Source organism: Parasteatoda tepidariorum, chromosome 3 (genome assembly GCF_043381705.1).
Source record: "Parasteatoda tepidariorum isolate YZ-2023 chromosome 3, CAS_Ptep_4.0, whole genome shotgun sequence".
Lineage (NCBI taxonomy): Eukaryota > Metazoa > Arthropoda > Arachnida > Araneae > Theridiidae > Parasteatoda > Parasteatoda tepidariorum.
In genome coordinates, this window is record NC_092206.1 from 60,575,711 (window position 1) to 60,596,269 (window position 20,559).

Sequence of the window (20,559 nt, forward strand, 5' to 3'; positions counted from 1 at the left end):
CGCAATTATGAACATCTACCTAAATGGAAAACCCCTTTCAGATTTCTGTGCAGAAACCTCTGTAAATCATTGCCTTGATTGTGGAACTGGCAAACGTCGTATTTGATTCATTTAAAAAACGCAGTACCCACAGATAAATTGACCTTTGTCATTTAAATTATTTCATAAAAGAAATACTAGGTTATTATTAGTAACCTAGTATTTCTTTTATTATTGTATAATGCAATCCTAGTATTTGTAATCCTAGAAACTACTAATTCATTCTGCAATTTATATAAATGTTTTTCATAAACAAGAGAAAATTATATTTTTATTTATTTAGAAGCTACGGGTTAGTTTCAAAGGAGGACGGGTACATTGTTGGGCAAGCCGTCCTCGGGGACGGGAAAAATTTCTGAGTTTTTTCGAGGCCTGTGTAGTACAATTAGTTTTTATGGTTAACTATAAATTTTATTTCAATCCATTTTTTATTCCACTTTTTTATTCTCATCTATTAGCTATTTTCATCAGTCGTATTTGAAGAGAAATAATAAATTAAACATATGCCAAAGAAAAACAAGAAAAATCATACATTATTTGTAAATATAAAGCATACCATGATGAACTCTGTGATGGCTTGGAGTTACAAAAACGTACTCTAAAACACCCAGACGAGGAATATACTGTAAAATAATTTCAAAAAATCCAATTAAGGTAAAAGAAATATATATTCTTAAATAGCAAATTTTTATTCTAACAAAAAAAATATTTATTAAGTATTTGGATACATTATAATATCCAAGTAATAAATTAATTTTATTATTTGGACGTGAGAAGCGATGCGCATGTATTGATTATTTGGATACATTGTAATATCCAAATCATAAATTAATTTTGTTATTTGGACGTGAATAGCAATGCTCATATTTTAATTATTTGTTGGACGTGAATAGCGATGCGCATGTATTGATGATTAGGATACATTGTTATATCCAAATCATAAGTGTATTTTGTTATTTGGACGTGAATAGCAATGCGCTTATTTTAATTATTTGGATACATTGTAATATCCAAGTAATAAATTAATTTTGTTATTTGGACGTGAATAGCAATGCGCATATGTTAATTATTTGGATACATTGTAATATCCAAGTAATAAATTAATTTTGTTATTCGGACGTGAATAGCAATGTTCATATATTAATTATTTGTTGAACGTGAATAGCGATGCGCAAGTATTAATGATTAGGATACATTGTAATATCCAAATCATAAATGCATTTTGAATTTGGACGTGAATAGCAATGCGCATATGTTACTTATTTGGGTACATTATAATATCCAAGTAATAAATTAATTTTGTTATTCGGACGTGAATAGCAATGTTCATATGTTAATTATTTGTTGGACGTGAATAGCGATGCGCATGTATTAATGATTAGGATACATTGTAATATCCAAATCATAAATGTATTTTGTATTTGGACGTGAATAGCAATGCGCATATGTTAATTATTTGGGTACATTATAATATCCAAGTAATAAATTAATTTTATTATTTGGACGTGAATAGCGATGCGCATACGTTAATTATTTGGATACATTGTAATATCCAAGTAATAACTTAATCTTGTTATTTGGGCGTGAATAGCAATGCACATGTATTAAGTATTTGGAGACATTATAATATCCAAGTAATAAATTAATCTTGTTATTTGGACGTGAATAGCAATGCACATGTATTAATTATTTGGAGACATTATAATATCCAAACCATAAATGAAATTTACTATATGGATGTGAATAGCAATGCGCATATATTAATTATTTGGGTACATTATAATATCCAAATCTTAAATTAATTTCATTATTTGAACGAGAATGACATTTTAACAACAATTACTAAATGCGCTACGGGTTTCAAACTTTAAAAAAAATTGCCAATCAGTTGTAATAAATGTTTTACTTAAATAAAATGCATTTGAAAGTGTCTGAAGTATATTTTTGAAGTATTTTATCCAATCTTTTTCAGCAAAACTATTTGATGAGGAAAAAACGAACTCAAAATCTAAAGAGTCCTTATATTATGAGTAAAAAATTGACATTTTGGAACGTGTGTATATGATCGCTTTCTTGGGAAAAACTTTTGAGACAGCATATTTCAAATCCTAACAAACTTCCTTTCCATGTATTGATGTTTAAATTTGCAGTATTAAATTCGTGAGATTGTAAGTTCGAAACTGAAATTATCAGAATTGAAATTTTAAAAAAAATATTCAGAAAAATTACGTTCTTGCATTTCATTACTACTTTTTTAATAAAAGGAACCAACTGCAATACTGTATTTTCTCTCTTTAAAATAAATTAGAATTATGAAGTGATAGTTGCCATTAATTAATTCGAAACATTAGGCACCGTTTCACTTTAACTTTAAAAATCAACTTTTTTTATTTGTTTATTTATTTTTTAAAAAAAAATAAAATATTGGTTTCCAGCCCTAGATGTAAAGATAAGCTAGGCCAAAAACACTTATGTTATTCGCCTTCAGTTAGTGTACGGAAAAGTTATACAAATAAAGAAAAAAATAATGATATCAAACTTTTAGAAATCAAAAAGATTTTTTCCCCTTTCTAGCACAGCTTTTAAAGTTTTAAAAGAATGCAAAATTTAAGTATTTTCGTTATCATTTTTTAGTACAAAACATTTCTCAATCAAAACGTTGTTCGCAAAGTATATCAATAAAGACTTCAAGTAACACGGAAATAAATTGTATCTACCACTTTTTAACTTATTAAATTCGTTGTAATTAAGTGAAATTGCTATTTTAACATTGTTTTCTTCATTTTAATATCTATTTAAGTTCTAAACTATTCGAAATATATTAAAATACTGCTTTGGGGAGAACATATTTTGCATGATAGTTATTTTTTTCTTAAACTTTAAAGAAGTCCGAGTGGGGTCTTGCCTCAAAGCATGGGAACATTGACAAATTATTCTAATAAGAAATAAAAAATTAAAAAATTTTAAAAAAATAATTTTTTAAAAATTTGGTTTGAATTTCTAAAACTTTTTTCCTTTTTTGCTGTTATGCGCATTTCAGAATTTCTTTTTTCAAACCATGGGTCAGTTTTGCGACACAAAGCGTTTCGAACTCGCGTTGTTCTCACGAAGTTTTTAAAGCACCATATTTCCATCTTTAACACCAAAAAGCNCCATCATAACTATTGTGCTACGCAATATCCAAATCATAAATGAAATTTATTATTTGGACGTGAATAGCAATGCTCATATATTAATTATTTGGGTACATTGTAGTATCCAAATCATAAATAAATTTTATTATCTGAATGTGAAAATAGCGATGCGCATATATTAATTATTTGGAGACATTGTAATATGCAAATAATAAATGAATTTTAATATTGAAATTTTAATATTTAATATATTATTTTATAAAAATAAAATCTTCATTTCTGTGTTAAATACTTCCAGTCCCAGATGTAAGAGATAAGCTAGGCCAAAAACACTGATGTTATTCACATTCAGCTAGTGTACGGAAAAGTTATACAAATAAAGAAAAAAAATTATGATATCAAACTTTTCGAAATCCAAAAGATTTTTTTTCCCTTTCTAGCATAGCCCTTAAAGTTTGAAAAGAATACAAAATTTAAGTATTTTTGTTATCTTTTTTTTGGTACAAAAGCATTTCTCAATTAAAATGTTGTTCGTAAAATATATCAATAAAAACTTCAAGTAACACGGGAAAAAATTGTATCAGTTATTTTTAACTTATTAAATTCGTTGTAATTAAGTGAAATTATTATTTTAACATTGTTTTCTTCATTTTAATGTCTATTTAAGTTCTAAATTATTTGAAATATATTAAAATACAGCATATTTTGCATGATATTTATTTCTTTAAATTTTAAATAAGTCCGAGTGGGATCTTACCTCAAAGCATGGGAACATTGACAAATTACTCTAATAAAAAGTAAAAAAATGTTTAAAAAAAAAATTTAAAAATTGATTCGAATTTCTAAAACTTTTTTCCTTTTTTGTGGTTGTGCGCATTTCAGAATTTCTTTTTTCAAACAATGGGTCAGTTTTGCGACACAAAGCGTTTCGAACTCGCGTTGTTCTCACGAAGTTTTTAAAGCACCATATTTCCGTCTCTAACACCAAAAATCTCGGTAGTTTTTCTCGAAGCGCTTTGGTTTTGACTTTGATAAAATTAACAATAAAATATAATTTTATAATCTGTGATAAAATTTAGTAACTTTATCATGATACCTTAGAGCATGGCATTGAAACCGTATTTACGGGGAAATTTACTAAATGTGTGATAATAAGAACAATGATTTTGAAAAACATAATTTCCAGTAAATCATTACCATATGAACAAAAAAATTACCAAATGAAAGGTTTGAATACTGTATATTTTTGTTTCATTAACAAGAAATGTCATTAAAGTACGCTAAATTTACCATAATTTCATTCCTTGTAGTTTTACATAAATAATTTCAGTTGAAGTATGAATAAAAGTAGCTTAAACATAAGATATGCACCACGAGGTTTCCTCGTAAAACTAAAAATAAATACGTTTATTAGAAACTAAAATAAAGGATCATTCCTCTTCAGACACGGAAATAGCAGCCAATAATAAAATTTAGATAAAAAAAAATCCGCTGAAATTAATAGCGCTTAGAAAACCATTTTAAATGCATTAGCCGATTGTTTAAGGAAACATTTTATGTAATTTTACATAATATGTAAGTATTCTGGCAAACACAATGGAAAATTGCGTAATGGAAATTATAGAAATATTTACAGTTTGGAGAAAAAGATTACATGTCTTATTGTGCTTTCAAAAAATGAATAGCATTAAACAAATGAAAAAAGGCCGAATCTATGTAATAAGTAAAATAACTGCTTGAAAGTCTTAAAAAGTTCTGAAATCTCTTAAAAGTCTATTGAATACATTTACCACAATTTTTAAAGTTAGTATTTTGCACATATTTCCAACAGTTCTTTATAAAATTTCTTATTTTGCACCAAAAAATAAGAAGATGAATTTAAAAGTTTAATTTTAAATAGATATGGAAAGCAAATATTTCATATTTAGCAAAACATTTCGATTGAAATATCTTTTTTAAATGTTATTAGTAGCAAGATATTTTTATACGGTTATATTTTTCGCTATAAATAAACAATATTGATGTTGGTAGTAAAAGTTAAATTTGTAAGTAAATATTATAGAAATAGTTATAGAAATTTTTAGATGCTATTTAACGACATATTCACGATGTAAATTTCTTATATTTCTTGTACTTTAATTATTATAGTTAGCCATGAAACTTAATATACCAAATAAAAAACTAACCCTACTTCTTATTTACTGATATGTTTGTTAAAATGATAAGAAATCAATTTTTTATGTTTCAATTTTCAATTAATTTCATTCTCATTTTCAATTCACATCCTTTTTTAAGTTTTAATTAAATATAAACTAAAACTACTTCGTTTCAGATTTGAAATCGGAAATATTACATTTGGAGTCATTAGAAATTTGATTTTTAAAAATTAAAAAATTTATATAATTATCCATGCGTCTTCTAGTCTCATTATTTAAATGTCTTACAAAATGGAATAATTCAAATAATTTTAGAAACTGCATTGAGATTATCGCAAAAAAATAGGGACTTACTTAGTTTTCCTAACTGATCTCTATGTACAAAATTTTTAAAACAAGAAAGGTATTGCCTTCTAAGTCCAGAATCCACATATCATTGATCACACCCACTCAACATAATATATAATAGAAACGTAAAACATTACTGAAACCTTTCACTTAACTATTCTGAAACGTCAAAAGAAAGAAACGTTTGCGAAACATTCTAAGTGTTCTTAAATTACACTGATATAAAAATATATATTGTGCTTCCATCTATTTGTTGGTAAGAAAACTAATCATTTTAAGAAAAATAAAAGAAATTCATTCAGCTTAAAAATTGATGAAATTGGTGGTAAGCATACTTACAATGGCCTTAAAAAGGGTTAAAACAATATTATTTGTTTTGTATTACAAATAATTTTATTTGTTAAGCGAATTCTAACAAAAAACTAAATTTAAGAATTCAAAATATTCATATAAAATTATTTCATGCATAACTTACTTCACTATGGAGCCAGTATTGAAAAATGACATTGAGTTGATAGTGCACTAGAAACACAGATGGTGGGATGAAAAAGGCCATGGGTATGTACGTAAGCTTTATAAAAGGAAATAAGATACTAATTAATATTTCATTCTTAATAAGTACAATATGATTAAATAAAAGCTTCAGTATGTATACAATAGATGCTACATTTTTACAGGATAAATGTATTTAAAGTAAATTAATTTAGATAAAATATAGTTACGAACATTATATTGGAATAAAGCGTATCACTTTAATATTTTTCACACTGATAAAAAAAACTTAACATTTTATTTTTAAGTTTTCAATAAGAAATACGTTTAAATTACCTTTTACACTTTTCACATAACTATTGTTTTTTAAAAAAGAAATTGTTGCTGAGAAAAGGTAATTATATTTTTTGCTTTATTAATATCCATTTTGAGGAGTCACCATTAGTTGAAACCACGATATTATAAATGGTGCATTTACGAAATCATTTTTTGCTTTGAATTTTAATTTTTTAATAAATCCTATAATATACCAGGAAAAATATTATTGTAATAATATTTATAACAAATTGCAAGTTCCGTAGAATTTTAAAAAAGAGTAATTTTATTATACTTTCTTAAAAAATCTGAATTAGATAACTCAAGATGTTGAACACCAAGCCGGATGGTATGAATTCGAATCCCACCTCGTGCTGCGGATATTTACTACGTTTTATGCTCTCTATTATTTCCTTTGTGAGTTCCATAAACAAGCTTGAGTCTTTAAAAACAAAATGCTCCGTTAATTTTATTAGACCTCAGCAGTCAAGTGATGAAAAGTTTATGTTCTGTTTCGATTACAGCTAACTAATTGGTCCCTGGTCACTTTTGATCAATTTTAACGAAAGACATAGAGACTCGATGGCTCAGAGGATAGAGCGTTCGCCTTCCAATGAGGTGAACTGGGTTCGAATCCCCTGGCTGCTTGAAACGAATCTGCATCCGGCTTCCACCGACCACTGTGCTGACGCGAAATATCTTCAGTGTTAGACGGATCATGGGTTAGAGTTCTTTTGTCGTCAGGCTCACCGGGGGAGGTTCTCGTGGTCTTCCTCTCCACGAAACGCAAATCAAATGTGGGTTAGTTTCATCCAAAAGTCCTCCACGAAGGCAAGATTTCTCCCAATACTTGATCCAGGTGTTTTCTTGTCTTCTGGATTGGGTTCGAAATTACAAGGCTACGGTGTTGAGCATTAGTAGTCGTAAACCCAAAAAATCGGTTCGGCTGTTCAACGACGGTTATAAAATAAAAATTAAAAAAAAACAAAAGACATAATGGATCGGGTAAAAAGAAGTAAAAATTGCTTTAATAAAGAAATTCTGCTTTTTCTATCTTAAACGTTTTCCAAAGATCCCCAAAAGAAGCTCGCTTTTAAAAAAGGTTTTCGTTCGCGATGTTCACTATACGTCCTTGAGCTTAAGTAGATTAACACTGATGCCGGTAAAGAAAAAAATGGAAGTTGCGAAAAGAATAGAAAGACGTTCAAAAATTCTCTAACTGTGCGTATGACGTTAGAGAATATGTCAACTTTTGAATGATGTGAATGGCAAGAAACTCGTGGTCATCATAACTATTGTGCTACGCGTTATAATTTTTTTTTAAAATTACAAGTGATATAAGTGAGTTAGTATCAAGTGAGTTTTTAAATTACAAGTGATCAAAGTGAGTTAAGTACTGCTTCGCATTGACTTTAGATATTTTTTTTTTGTTAATTTAAAGTTATCAAAGTAAGTTAGAAGCGTGTTGTAATACCAATGGAATCAAAAATAAGTTCCCTGAGCCTAATAGTACAATGAAATACCAGGGTAATCCCAAAAGTAAAGTCTCCTATTTTTCAAAAAAAAAATACCACGATCCGTTTATTTTTTATAATATTTACTTCATTTAAAAGTTTAAAGTTTGTCTAATTCCTTACATAATCTTCAGACTTATCGATGCGTTTTTGCTGGCTAGTAGCAGTTTTTTATGCCAATGTCATATCAACTCTCCTCTCTATCCCAATCTCATATTTCATCTCATCAAAAAGAAGTAACATTTTATGGTGGTTTAACGCTTTTTTTAAATTAAAGAACTTCCCTAGGTGCCAAGTTAAAACAATAAGAGATGTATGTAACGATGTTCTATTGAAACTGTTGCAGAAAGCAGTGGTCCGATGAGCAATGTGTGAAAATTTTACGCCCTTGTTCAACATTCTTCTTCTCCAGCAACTTCTCTATTTGTCAGTTACAGAAGTTGTCACAGAATCTGCAAATATACATCAACAGTTTCTGCGAATTTCATCGGAAAATAAACAGAACTTTAGCCTTTAAAATGATGACAATATTCAAAAAAATAAAGTTTTTTTCCCTCCAAAAAATAGGCAACTTTACTTTTGGGATTGACTGATATATTCTGCATTCACCAAGTAAATAATTCGCAAGTAACATTCAAGAGAAGTTTTGACAGCACAGTGATTCCCAAAGAATAAAAAAATAAACAAATATGTAACTGTATACTTGATGGTATTACGTAACACTTGATTCATTTAATATTAACCAAGTAAATAATCTCGATACTCATTCAAACAAAACTGATTTTTAAATGTATTTCTTTCACAACAAAGAGTTAAATATAAAAGAAAATCGCATGTTTATCCAAAAGGAAGTAAATAGTGATGATGTTCAATCACAAAGGATTATGTAAATATGTATCGTATTTAATAAGCAAGTGTAAACTCTTTGCACGAACAATAGCGTGAAGTTCATTTATTGCGTGTTTTAAAACAACGGCATTTTTAACAAATTATTAGAGCTTGTTTAAATAATAAGAGTTGAAAATGTGATTTTTTTCCAACCATTTTAATAACGTTCAATTATGCACAATTAATAAAATAAAGAAACTTTCCTTTTTAAAATATGCTATAAAAAAAAATAGAAACGTAATTAATATTCTTATTTTGTATTTAACCAAACATAAATCTTTCCCAATTTAATATTTAGGTTTTTATGAAAACTAATTTAAGAAAGAATAAATATTTGATTTTATGTTTCGATCATCAAATGCTTCAACTGTATCATCTAAGTTTACCCTTTTGAGGTTTCAAAAGTTAATGGTATTTACATTTTCCATTCGAATTTTTTAACATAATTGCGATATAAAAATAATTATAAAACTATGAAATATGGTTAGTATATAAACGTAAATATCACGACCAGTTTGTTGGCCAAAGGGGTCAAAGAGATTAGGGCTCTACAATTTTGAGACTGCATATTTCGATTAATTAATGCATAATAGTACCCATAAATTTTTCTTGCTTTCGTATATTCATAAAAGTTTAAATTTCTGTTTATTGAAATTTTCGATCAGATAAGGATGATCATAATAAAGGTCCTTTTTTTAGTCTTAACATATTGTAAAAATAATAATTGGCATAACCTAACGAACAAATATAATTACTTGAAGAGAATTATAACTTTTATAAACAAAACAGCCTGAAAAAGTATTTAACGAATCAACAGAAAACTACTATCGTCAAGCTTTCGTCATATCATAAACTGCTCAAAATTTAAAATTTTTCTAAAAAATTCAAACATTTAATTTAAATATTTTTAAATTCTGACATTGGTTTTCCTTAGAATAAGCCACAGAATAGTTCATATTCTAGATACTTTAAAACGACAGGCATATTAGCAACAATATCCTAAAAATTAACACAACTGAAGGCCACGAGGACAAAAAGTTTTATGTCCTTAAAAACTGATTCGGAAAAAAACTGCTTTTGCTCTCTGAAAGGAAGGATTTTTCCACAATACAGCCATCTTCACTGTGTAATAACACTCGGGGAGAAACTATTTTCTATGTTATTAATTTGCAGAACTTAGTAAACCTGAAAATGCAACAGATGGCGCTCAACCGTCATTTTTATGCAAAATGGACCTAAACCAACTTTCCCCTTGGTCTTCGACAACGCACGGTTGAATAAATATAGTTTCACGTTGCATCATAAAATTGGTGCCTTGAAGCAAAATAACGTAGAAATTTGCTAAAATAAGGTGTTTAATTGAAACTTATTCCCATTCAAGATTAACCATATTCTGATAAGTTTTTGGACTAAAATCACACAAATTTGCAGCAAATTTAATGTGGTACTAAGTTAAACCATATTACCGTGCTTCTTAAATTTGATTACACAATGCTGCAATTTATCTTAAATATAAATATGATTCGATGCCCGATGGCTGAGTGGTAGCGCTTCGTGCTCTCGTTCCACAGGTCCTGGGTTCAATCCTCGGTCCGGGCAAGGTTCTTCAGTGGGTTGATAAATGGTACCAAGCATGCTTAGGAACTGAACACTGGGGGATCAGTGTTTGGTTGACTACCTAATGGGAACATCTGCACTGTAGAGCCAAAAGTCAAACAAACTGAGATGGGCACAGTGGGCCTTGGCCCTCTATGGATGTTAAAAAGATTCAATTTATGAATCTTAAAAAGATTCAATTTACATGACAAGATTTTTCAATTTGACATTACACTAAAGTTGAAGCAAATTTTGCGACTCATTAATTAACTTGATATTAGTATAACTTTAAGCAACTAATGGAAAAGGTTTATTTCTGGACTACAGTAATTTATACCAAAAACCATATCTTAATAATCTACCTAATTACTGAACTTACCCACATAGTACAGCTTGTGACAATACTCAGGCGAAGAGGCGTTGTCAGATTAAAATCTTCCGAGCTATGATGTGGCTCATGGAATTGCCACAAAATACTGCATTCTAAGAGAAAAAACGAAATAACATTTAAAATATTTATCGGTTTAACAAAATAAATAAACAAGCTGAGATTGTAAAATTAGAAGAAAAATGGTATGAAAATAAATATATTAAAATCTAAAGCTAAATAAAAACAATAAAATTAAATTTTAAAAATTTTCACATAAATTTTAAATTTTTTACTTATTTACTTCACAAAAAATTGCATAGGAATATTCAATTAACATGCATTATTTTAAAACGTTTTAAGTAAACAAATTTAAATGTTTTCTTAAGCTATATTTGCGCTTACATTACGCTTATGTTTTTATTTATAATCAGGATATAACTAAGCTAATGCATTCAGTTTGTATTTACAAAATAATGCTTAGACTTTCTAACTTAATTTGAATAAAAACTTGATATTTCAAAAAAAAATATGCGAAAGTTCTTTTATTATGTAATTATTTTTGAAAAAATAAGAACTTAAAATCATCCTTTTTTATAAAAATCTCATTAACTTACAAGCCAAACTCTGACAAAATATTGATTAAACTACGGAGTAATAAAGTTACGGATATTATCTTGACACAAAATCATCTCTTGCCATAATTAAAAGATTCTACTTATCTTAGAACAGCGTTGAAAAAAAAAGTTGTCGCTACAATGAAATTTTAATAATAAAGATGATGTTAATTAACGTAACTTTCTGGCGAGTTTATTCAAAGTTTTAAAAGAATAAATTAAATGACATTTCAAAGCTAGTCATTTAAGAGGCTAAAAATAGTTTTCAAGTTTCTGTCTCTCAAAACATATATGTTCTTTACGGGAAGAAAAAGGTAGCTATGAAAGAAAATCTAATTTAAGATTCTCTAAAAAAGTGTTAAAAAATATACCACTTATTAAACATAACCTCAAATTTATGTATATGCTCTAAAATTTCGATAAAATCTTTATTTGATATCTTCAGTTCGTTTTGTTAGTTGTTAAATAACTATTCCTTTCGTTTTGTTAATTTTAAATGAATAATCATTTGTCTCAACGGACTTAATAGGCTGAGATAGAACATTTCCTTAGGCTCATGTTCTATTCCAGCCTACACTGTAATAAAGTCCGAATCAAAACACGGTATAAAGTATCAGCACTTTGGGTGCATCATCCATGAAATTTGTTTAACCGTAAAATCTAAATCTAAAATCTAATCTTTCGCTTCAAAATATTATATAGTAATATTTACAATAATATTTACCGTAATATTCATTTAATTACAGTGATTTGACAGCTGTTATTACTATAAAAATTGCAGTATATCATGTTTTTTGTTCCGTAATATTCTGGTCAAAATGGATTTGATGGTAAAAAGAATCGACATCTTGTATGCCGGTATTTTTTATCGTAATTCGATTCAGAATATTTTACAATGTATGTTAAAAAGCCAAATATGGTACATCTTTTCTTAAGAAATTACTGAATCAATTTTCAAAATATTTTTTTTATTTTACTCCTCTTGTATTAGAGCACATTTTAGCTAGGGATTTTTTTTTTTTTTTTTTTAGAAATTTGGCAAAATAAAATTTAAGATGAACTCCAAATGTTTACAAAATCAAATTTTAAAAATAAATAAATTGTTAACAATTCCAGAAAAGAAAAAAAAACTCGCTTTAAAGTGTGCACTATGAAAAGAAGAACAAAGCAAAACAAAAATAATGTGTTTTTTTCTTTTTTTTTTTTTTTTTTTTTTTTTTTTTTTTGAAAAAAAATACGCTCAAGTTTAATGAGCCACTTTTAACGGATCATTTTTGATGAACCTCCTGATATCAGATGCTACTTTTAATTGATCCGATATGCAATTATATAAAATTAATGGGCACAAATTTCTTTTTTATTAAATTACTAATTAACATTTTGCAATATTTATGTTCGTTTTTATTTCCTCAAATGTACTCTTTAAACTTAATTAATGTTTAAAATGTTTTTTAACCTTCGTCGAATTTTACTATCATAATAGTTTTTAAAAAAATTAGCAAATGCTTAAAGCCATTAAACATTAAAATGTGATAACTAAGTAGCACAAAATACATTATATTGAATGAAATAAAACACAAAATATTTCAAAATATTAATTAATTACTTAATAATTAGTTAATTTATTCATACAATCCTCCATAAGTTAGCAATGAAATCGGGAAAGTAAAATCTTACTCCATGACACCCTTTAATAAATAACAATCAGAAATGATTTTAAAAACAAATATTTTTTTGTATGGACTATTTTAAAATTTAGTCAACATTGTCATATCATTAAAAATTTCAGAACATTCACATAAAAAGTTTAAAAACCTTCAAATTACAACATCACTCCCCCCTATTTCAAGTTTGATCATTATATCCCAGAATTTACTTTATTTAATAAACCTACGTTCATCAACCAACTGTTACAAATATTCTATTGATTTCAAAACATTCTATATTTTTAATTTATTAATAAAAAAGTGCTCTGAAGGAATTATCACTTGCCATGAAAACAAGCACATAAATTACATAGTAAAATAACACCAAGTAGTAGAACAGACATTAAAAAAAAATTATTATTTATTATAAATGGTCTGATTCTTCCAGTTAAAAAAGAAAGGCTACAAATTAAATCAACAAAAATTAACTTATAAAAAGGAATTAAAAATCAAAAATCTTATTCGATAAAACAAGCATTTAAAGTTCATTCAGAAAAAAAAGAGAAAAAAGCTACACTCGATAAAACAAAGCATGAAAATTTTTAAAAAAAACACTGCCACTTACGATGAGTGGCCCGATGCATCCAGTAAAAGAGAAAGTCAGTCGTAATCATGCAAGTTAGCCAAGTCCAAGGAGAATCCCAAGGAAGAGCATGTAGTCGCCAGTTATTATAGATCCAAGTATATAGTAACAGCTCTGCACCGCGAACAGGTATCCTATGATAATAACAACGCATAAATTGCATCCCAAAAAGAAAGTATTTTTTTAAAAATGCTTAAGGAATAAACTGTTATCTGTTAATACATAAAAAAGAGAGAGAGAAATTTGAAGCAATATAATGATAATTCTTATTTTTTTCTAAAAATAAAATTTTCAAATTAAACTGTTACTTATCATTTGCATATAGGGGCTTTACAAATTCCCGGGCAGTCTATTTGGGATGATATTATATGCATCCTATTATAGGCATATTGTTACACATTTCCTTTACTTCCTCTATTTATAGTTATTTTGTTAAATCATTCCTAAACTCGTTCAAATTTAATCAAGTAATCAATTTATTTTTAATCCTATTTCGTAAAAAGCGAATATAAATACTTCTATTCTTGTTTTTATTAAGAGTAAATGTAACGTCTAAATTTTTTATTCAATACGAGTGCATAACTTATTGTAATTCAAAGTTGCTTCAAAACAAATATCAAAATCTACAAGGTGACTTCTAAATACAGAAATACTCCAAAAAATAGGAATTAATTTTAATTGTTTTATATAACAGTTGCCCTCTCACTATTCCTGTGGGTGGCACTTTATATAAGAGCGAACGATTTTTGTTTAAAGCAAAATATTTAGAATCAGTTTAAAGAAAAAATCGATAAGGTTGATGGTTAAACAGCTTATCGATTGAGAATTTTCTGCAGGTAGAATCTTTAAGCAATTAAAGTCTCTTGGGTTTATCAGAACATTTATATATAGAACTATAAACCGATTATTGGATTCTAATATCTGTAAAGATGGACTGGTAGACCACACTCAGTTCGTACAAAAGAGAGCCTCAAAAGAATTCATGTAAAGTTACGAAGAAATCCAGTCCGTTCTGCTCATAAAATGTGGCTGCAGAAGAGAACACGAGTGGGAGAAACTATACAAGTCATATTAAATGAAGACTTTGGTTTTCACCCTCATTGCAAAAGAAAAGTTCAAAGTTTGACAACAGAACAAAAATTAAAAAGGTTACAAAGATATAAGAAATTGCTGAACCGGCACGATAGTAAAAGTTTTCACAGAATAATCTTTTCTGGTGAGAACGATGTCATAATACTAAAAATAATGTTGCATATTCCTCCGATGATGTACCTAAAAGTGTTCGAACTGTACAACGCTTTCAGAACAAGTCTATAATAGATTGGGTTGCAAAGTCAAATAAAGGAAACTTTCCTCTGAAATTCATCGATAAAGGGCTAAAAATCAATGCTGATTATTACAAAAAGGAAGTATTGGCTACATATTTATTGCCACATGTTGGCAGGTTGTACCTCATTTCAGTAAGATTCTGCACCATCGCACCGAGCCAAATCAACACAAGCTTGCCTCCATGTCAATCGCCCGAAGTTTATCAAGCAAGAAGATTGGCTCTCTTCTTCACCAGATCCAAATCCTTTAGACTATTGTGTTTGGAGATTCTAGAGTCTAAAGTTACTGCTAAGCAGCACAGAAGTTTGGACTCTCTCCGAACTATTTTATAGCGTAAATGGGACAAAACGATTCGTCCCACCATCCGACAATGGCGTAAGAGATTATCTTTACGCCATTGACTATCGATTAAAGATAAATATTGTGGTCGATTCAATTTATAGCGTTCTTCATATATGTGTATTTATCTTTTTCATTTAATATCTGTACAATAAAGTGATTCGGTATTTTTAAAAGTATTTTGTACCCACCCTGTATTTTTAATCTTACTTTAAGCTGCTTTATTTTTTTAACCATAAAAATGCTTCCAGGATCATATAAAGTTTTAACGGTCTTTTTGCTGATTAATTTGTAAACCAGATTATTTAAATTTTAATATTAGGAATGTGAGGTTGGCCTTATATTTCGCACTATTATTTTTCGATAATTAATGTTGACATTAGGACTGGGTAGTTTTAGATAGCCCCTCTGTCCAATGATGAAATATTCAAAATCCACGTACATGAATACTTTCACAACGATGCTCAGGACAATGGAAAGCGGTCCATTATTAGAGAGTTAATACATTTGTGATTTGTGACATTACTAGTCATATTTTATTTAACGGCTTATTTTAGTTATTATTAATAATCGAAGATATAAAATAAGTTATCTCAAAATAATCTTCATCAGTTAAAACAAATCTCATTTTGAAAAACTGTTTAGCTTTCTTGCATTGAAGGATGAAGAAATGCCATTTTTTATTTATTTTTTTCTGAAGCTAAATGTGATCTCAGTTTTAATGACAACATGGTGCACCTCGACCTAACTTGCTTTTTTGCGACTATGCGTAGCAAGATTGTCTGATTCATATATTCCAGCATAATATGTTCAGTTTCGATAAAGATTAGAGCAAACTCTTCATTCTTAAACCTAAACAAGCGATATTTTATTAAATTTATTCTATTTAAATATTTATTTTCATTAAAATTTTAACAGTATCTTTATTTCTACATCGCGTGTAGGGAATGAAAAAATAGAAACGAAATTCTTACTTGAAAATTTCGATAAGAATTCCTTGAGATATATTTGTGACTGAATCATTCAACCTCATTAATTTCTTTCCTCGTACAAAATGCAATACTTGTTCTAAAATTATGACAAAGATAAAGGCTGGCGTTACCTGCAATTTATAAGAATATATTAATAGTCGCATGGAATCAAATAAATTGCTATTTTCTACTGTTAAGCAAACAGAATGTTACTAATATTCAAAATTGGAGGATAGAAAATTTAAACTTAAAATTGTTTTTTATAGACAGAAAGCTTTGCTTACCTTAAAAACTCAAATATTTAGACAATACAAACTAAGTTTATCGTTGAATATTAATCTAATTTGTTTTATTAAATCATTTTAATCTACTTTTTAAACTACTATAAATTTCAGCAAGTCTTCTTAAAGTCGGTATGTATGATTTTTTCTAAAGCAAGGATTGCAGATCTGTTTAGAGTATTTAAATTAGAGTTTTGTAGAGTATTTTGATTTAAAATAATTTAATTTATATCAAGAACTATTTTCCTGCAATGAATGGTGGGCAAGACTGATCATATGTGAATTTTTATGGTAACTGGCTTTAATAAACTATCTTTCAATCTTTAAAAATACTTACCCATTAGCACTTGAATTTTTTGCATGCCAAAGAAACCTTCGATTAAAAAAGTGGTTAATTTTTTAATAACTGAACATTTTCTTCCGGCAGCTACTACTTAATTTTTTAAAAGAGTGAAAAAACATTTGTTTGATATGAAAACAGTTCTGTTTCACATAAGAATTATCGTGATTCACGTGATGTATATGTCACATTAGGTCAATAAGGGATATTGCATGTTACTAAAAATTGCTCTAATAAAGTGGGGGTTCTTCTTTTTTTTTCAAAAATGATTTTTTTTTCTTTTTTTTTATCTTATAGAATAATGCAACGCTTTAAACTGCACTAGGATGGTTCTGGAAAAGATTATATAATTATCAATTTTTTCACAATATAGTAAAAATAAAAACTATCATGTACCATCTTCAAGGATATTGTGTGTATTTATTTCATATAGTTTACTAAAAAATTTAACTTATGTACCGAATAAAGAAAGCTATAAAGATACTTTGAAGATCTACAATGTGACAGTCTTGTCCTCACTTGGGAGAACTTGAGAGCCCTCATAATTGCTCCCATGAATCGCAAATAACTTAGTTGAAACCAGCACACGATTCACGGAATCATGTATTAAATTGGATTTCCCTTTAGTACTTTAGTACTAATACAGTAAAATTAACTGACAATTCTGTCCCTTTAGTACTAATAGGAAGACTTCTTAATCAAATTTTAATCTTTCAAAGTTCACTAAAGATTAAAGTAAATATACAAGCACTAACTGCCTATACACGGGCTAAGAGCAAGAACTAATTACAGACCATCTATTTAAAAAATAATAATAAGTTGAGGAATCACAAAAAAGCAGATAAAAAGTCGTCGCTTTTCCGACAACAATAACTTTAAGCAAATCCTCAACTTTTCATCCGATTTTTTTTAAAATTTGCATAATAAATTCTTGCAACACATTTAAAGATAAATTTAGTTTAAAATTAACATAATATCAGTAAAATTAACTGACACTATGTCAACTCGATTCTTATAAGTGTACCCAATATTTTATTTCTCACCTTTTTTGTGTTGAACCATTTTTTTTTAATTTTTGAATTAGTTTATTTTAAAAATCATGTTTTCCGTTTTTTTAGAAGAATAAAATGCTGTCTAATCCAATATTTTCTAATTCTTATAATTTTTACAAACTTTCGTTATTTTTATTCCTTGATATATTAATGTGTGTACCTGAGTTTTGGTGTAAGATCATTTTAAATTGAAAATATATGTATAAATATTTGTGTCTATCTCTATTTTTTAGCGAAAAAATAAACTGTTACACATAATTAGTACTGTTACACAGAATTTATAAGATAATTGAGTTTGTTTTACAGTTAATGGAATTAATTCACTTATTTATTTATAAATACTCGATTAATGTATAAAAGAAATATTTCTAAAAATAATCTTTTTCATGTGAACGCAATATTCGAAATTCGTGAGATTTTGAAATCTAAAATTATGAATTTTTTAAAGAGAAGTGTGCTTTTCCATATTTTCATTTTGTCTGCATGCAAAAATATCATTGAAATAGATCAAAAATTACAATATATCAAAAATTAAGAAGACTAGATTTTCAAATTCACCGTTTTCAAGCAATATGACAAGAAAAAAAATTCTTGTTAGAGTATGTTGCTCTTTTCGAACCATCCCTAAAACATAATTGCGAAAAACTCTTACTGTATATATGTACAATAGTAAGTATAAAACCAATAACCAAAAATCGTTTAAAAAGGATTGAAAACGTTAAAAAAATTGTCGATATTGAGTGGCATTTGTCATTTTCATGTAAATTCAACATCTATAACGTAGTCTCAGAATTAAACCATCGCTAAAAACCAACGCGAACCTCTAAAATCTGTGGTTGAAAGCAACAAAAAAGGAGGTTTATATGATAATTTTAAAAATAAGGGATAAAGCCATTGTATTCACATGTTTCATTATTGATAATAAATTGACGTTAACGTTTACGTACAGAAACGCCACAATACGTGATTGGAACCTTATCTCATGTTTCAGTTTCACTAACATTTAACTGTCAAGCATATAAAATTATAATATAAAATTTGTAACTTAACACGCATAAAAATATTGCTTAGGCAGCTCATCTATATAGATCAAATAAAATGTATCTAAATTTTTTCTTCCCAAACACAATGATCACTGAAAAGTTGCTTTGAAAGCAAGAAGGTTGAGAAAGGAAGTTCATCATCGTTTTCTCAAAAATCAATGATAACTTTGCTCAGTGGAATTTGTATTTTGTTTCCTTCCAAACCTTTTATAATCAATTATCATTTAATGTGAAAACAATACTCCATTATGTTACAAAAATATTATCCCACTGTATTGATGAAAGCTGAGTACTGAATTTTTAACTCTTTTTTTAATTTACTTCAAATTGTTTTTTAACGTTCCAGAATTTTTTACATTACAAGAATATATGAAAACTCCAAATAATCTATTCATACACTGTAAAGTTTGAACCCAAAAAGTAACTTTTAATGCGAGTCTTAGCCTATTATAGCCCTAAACAAAGTCATATATATTCTCAATTTCTTAAGATCTTAAAAGCAAATATATTTTTAACAAATTGGGTAATTAGAATAAAAATTATTCTAAAGCTCCATTCTTTATAACTACAATCATAAAATAAAATTTGAGAAACTATGAAACTTTTACCTCTTTATAGTAATCGGGTACTTTGTCAACAGTTTCAAAGGCGTGATCATTCGGATTCATAAAATACCATAAATAGCCCAATTTCTTGATGAAATCTCTCACAAAATTCGATGCTTCAGACAAAATTTCTTTGGAATCAACGACATACAACATCAGACCTATTTTCTTAGCCAAATCTCCCAAAATATCCATATCAAAAGCGATTTACTTGTGCTAAGCCCAAAGTAAAATTTAACTGATAAAACAACTAACGGGGAAAGTGAAGACTTTTTATTTTCAAATATTTTACATCGCCAAGTCCGTCTTATTGCCAACCATAATAACCCATAATTCCATTTTCACAACGGAACAGCCTATTGCGAAAGTTCTAAAAGCTTAGGTAAACACTTATGTTTACTCAAAATGTAAATAGTGTTTCTTTACGGGTTAAACGGCATTTGAAGGAGCAAGGCGTATTTTTTAATCTTTGTTTTCTTCCTTTTGAACCATCAAGTCGCGTAAAAACCTTTTGTTTCTTATTTTTAATGAGTGTAACCTTGAAATTGCAAAGAGAAAATGTCTATATGTTAGTGGTGAATAAGTCCGTTTTTATAACCTTGTTTTTGTTCAAACATCAAATTTTCTAGCAATAATGAATACGTACTGCAGAAGTGCGCTAAACATGATGTATTTAAAAAATAAAATAATGCATGTTCAATGTTATTAGTCTAAAACAGTTTTTTCTGCTAATTCAAGATAAACCAATGTTTAAAAAGTGAAATCGTAGTAAACATTGACCAAGGATAAATTAATATATCATAATGAAACCAAATTTTTAAAAAAAAGCATTCCAAATGGAAGT

The 20,559-nt window shown here is 27.9% G+C and overlaps 1 protein-coding gene across 1 annotated transcript in view; it reads right to left on the reverse strand.

The window, feature by feature from the left end:
• LOC107445122 (alkylglycerol monooxygenase) overlaps positions 1-20,093 on the reverse strand; it is a 41,090-nt gene extending 20,997 nt beyond the window's left edge. Inside the window, exons 1-6 of the mRNA XM_043040604.2 lie at positions 19,719-20,093; positions 16,398-16,525; positions 13,738-13,889; positions 10,862-10,965; positions 6,153-6,248; positions 596-662 (exon numbers count right to left, since the gene is read on the reverse strand). Of these exons, the coding sequence (XP_042896538.1) occupies positions 596-662; positions 6,153-6,248; positions 10,862-10,965; positions 13,738-13,889; positions 16,398-16,525; positions 19,719-19,910 (739 nt within the window). The 5' untranslated portion in view covers positions 19,911-20,093. The remainder of the gene's footprint in view (positions 1-595; positions 663-6,152; positions 6,249-10,861; positions 10,966-13,737; positions 13,890-16,397; positions 16,526-19,718) is intronic.
• Between the last annotated feature and the right edge of the window lie 466 nt (positions 20,094-20,559).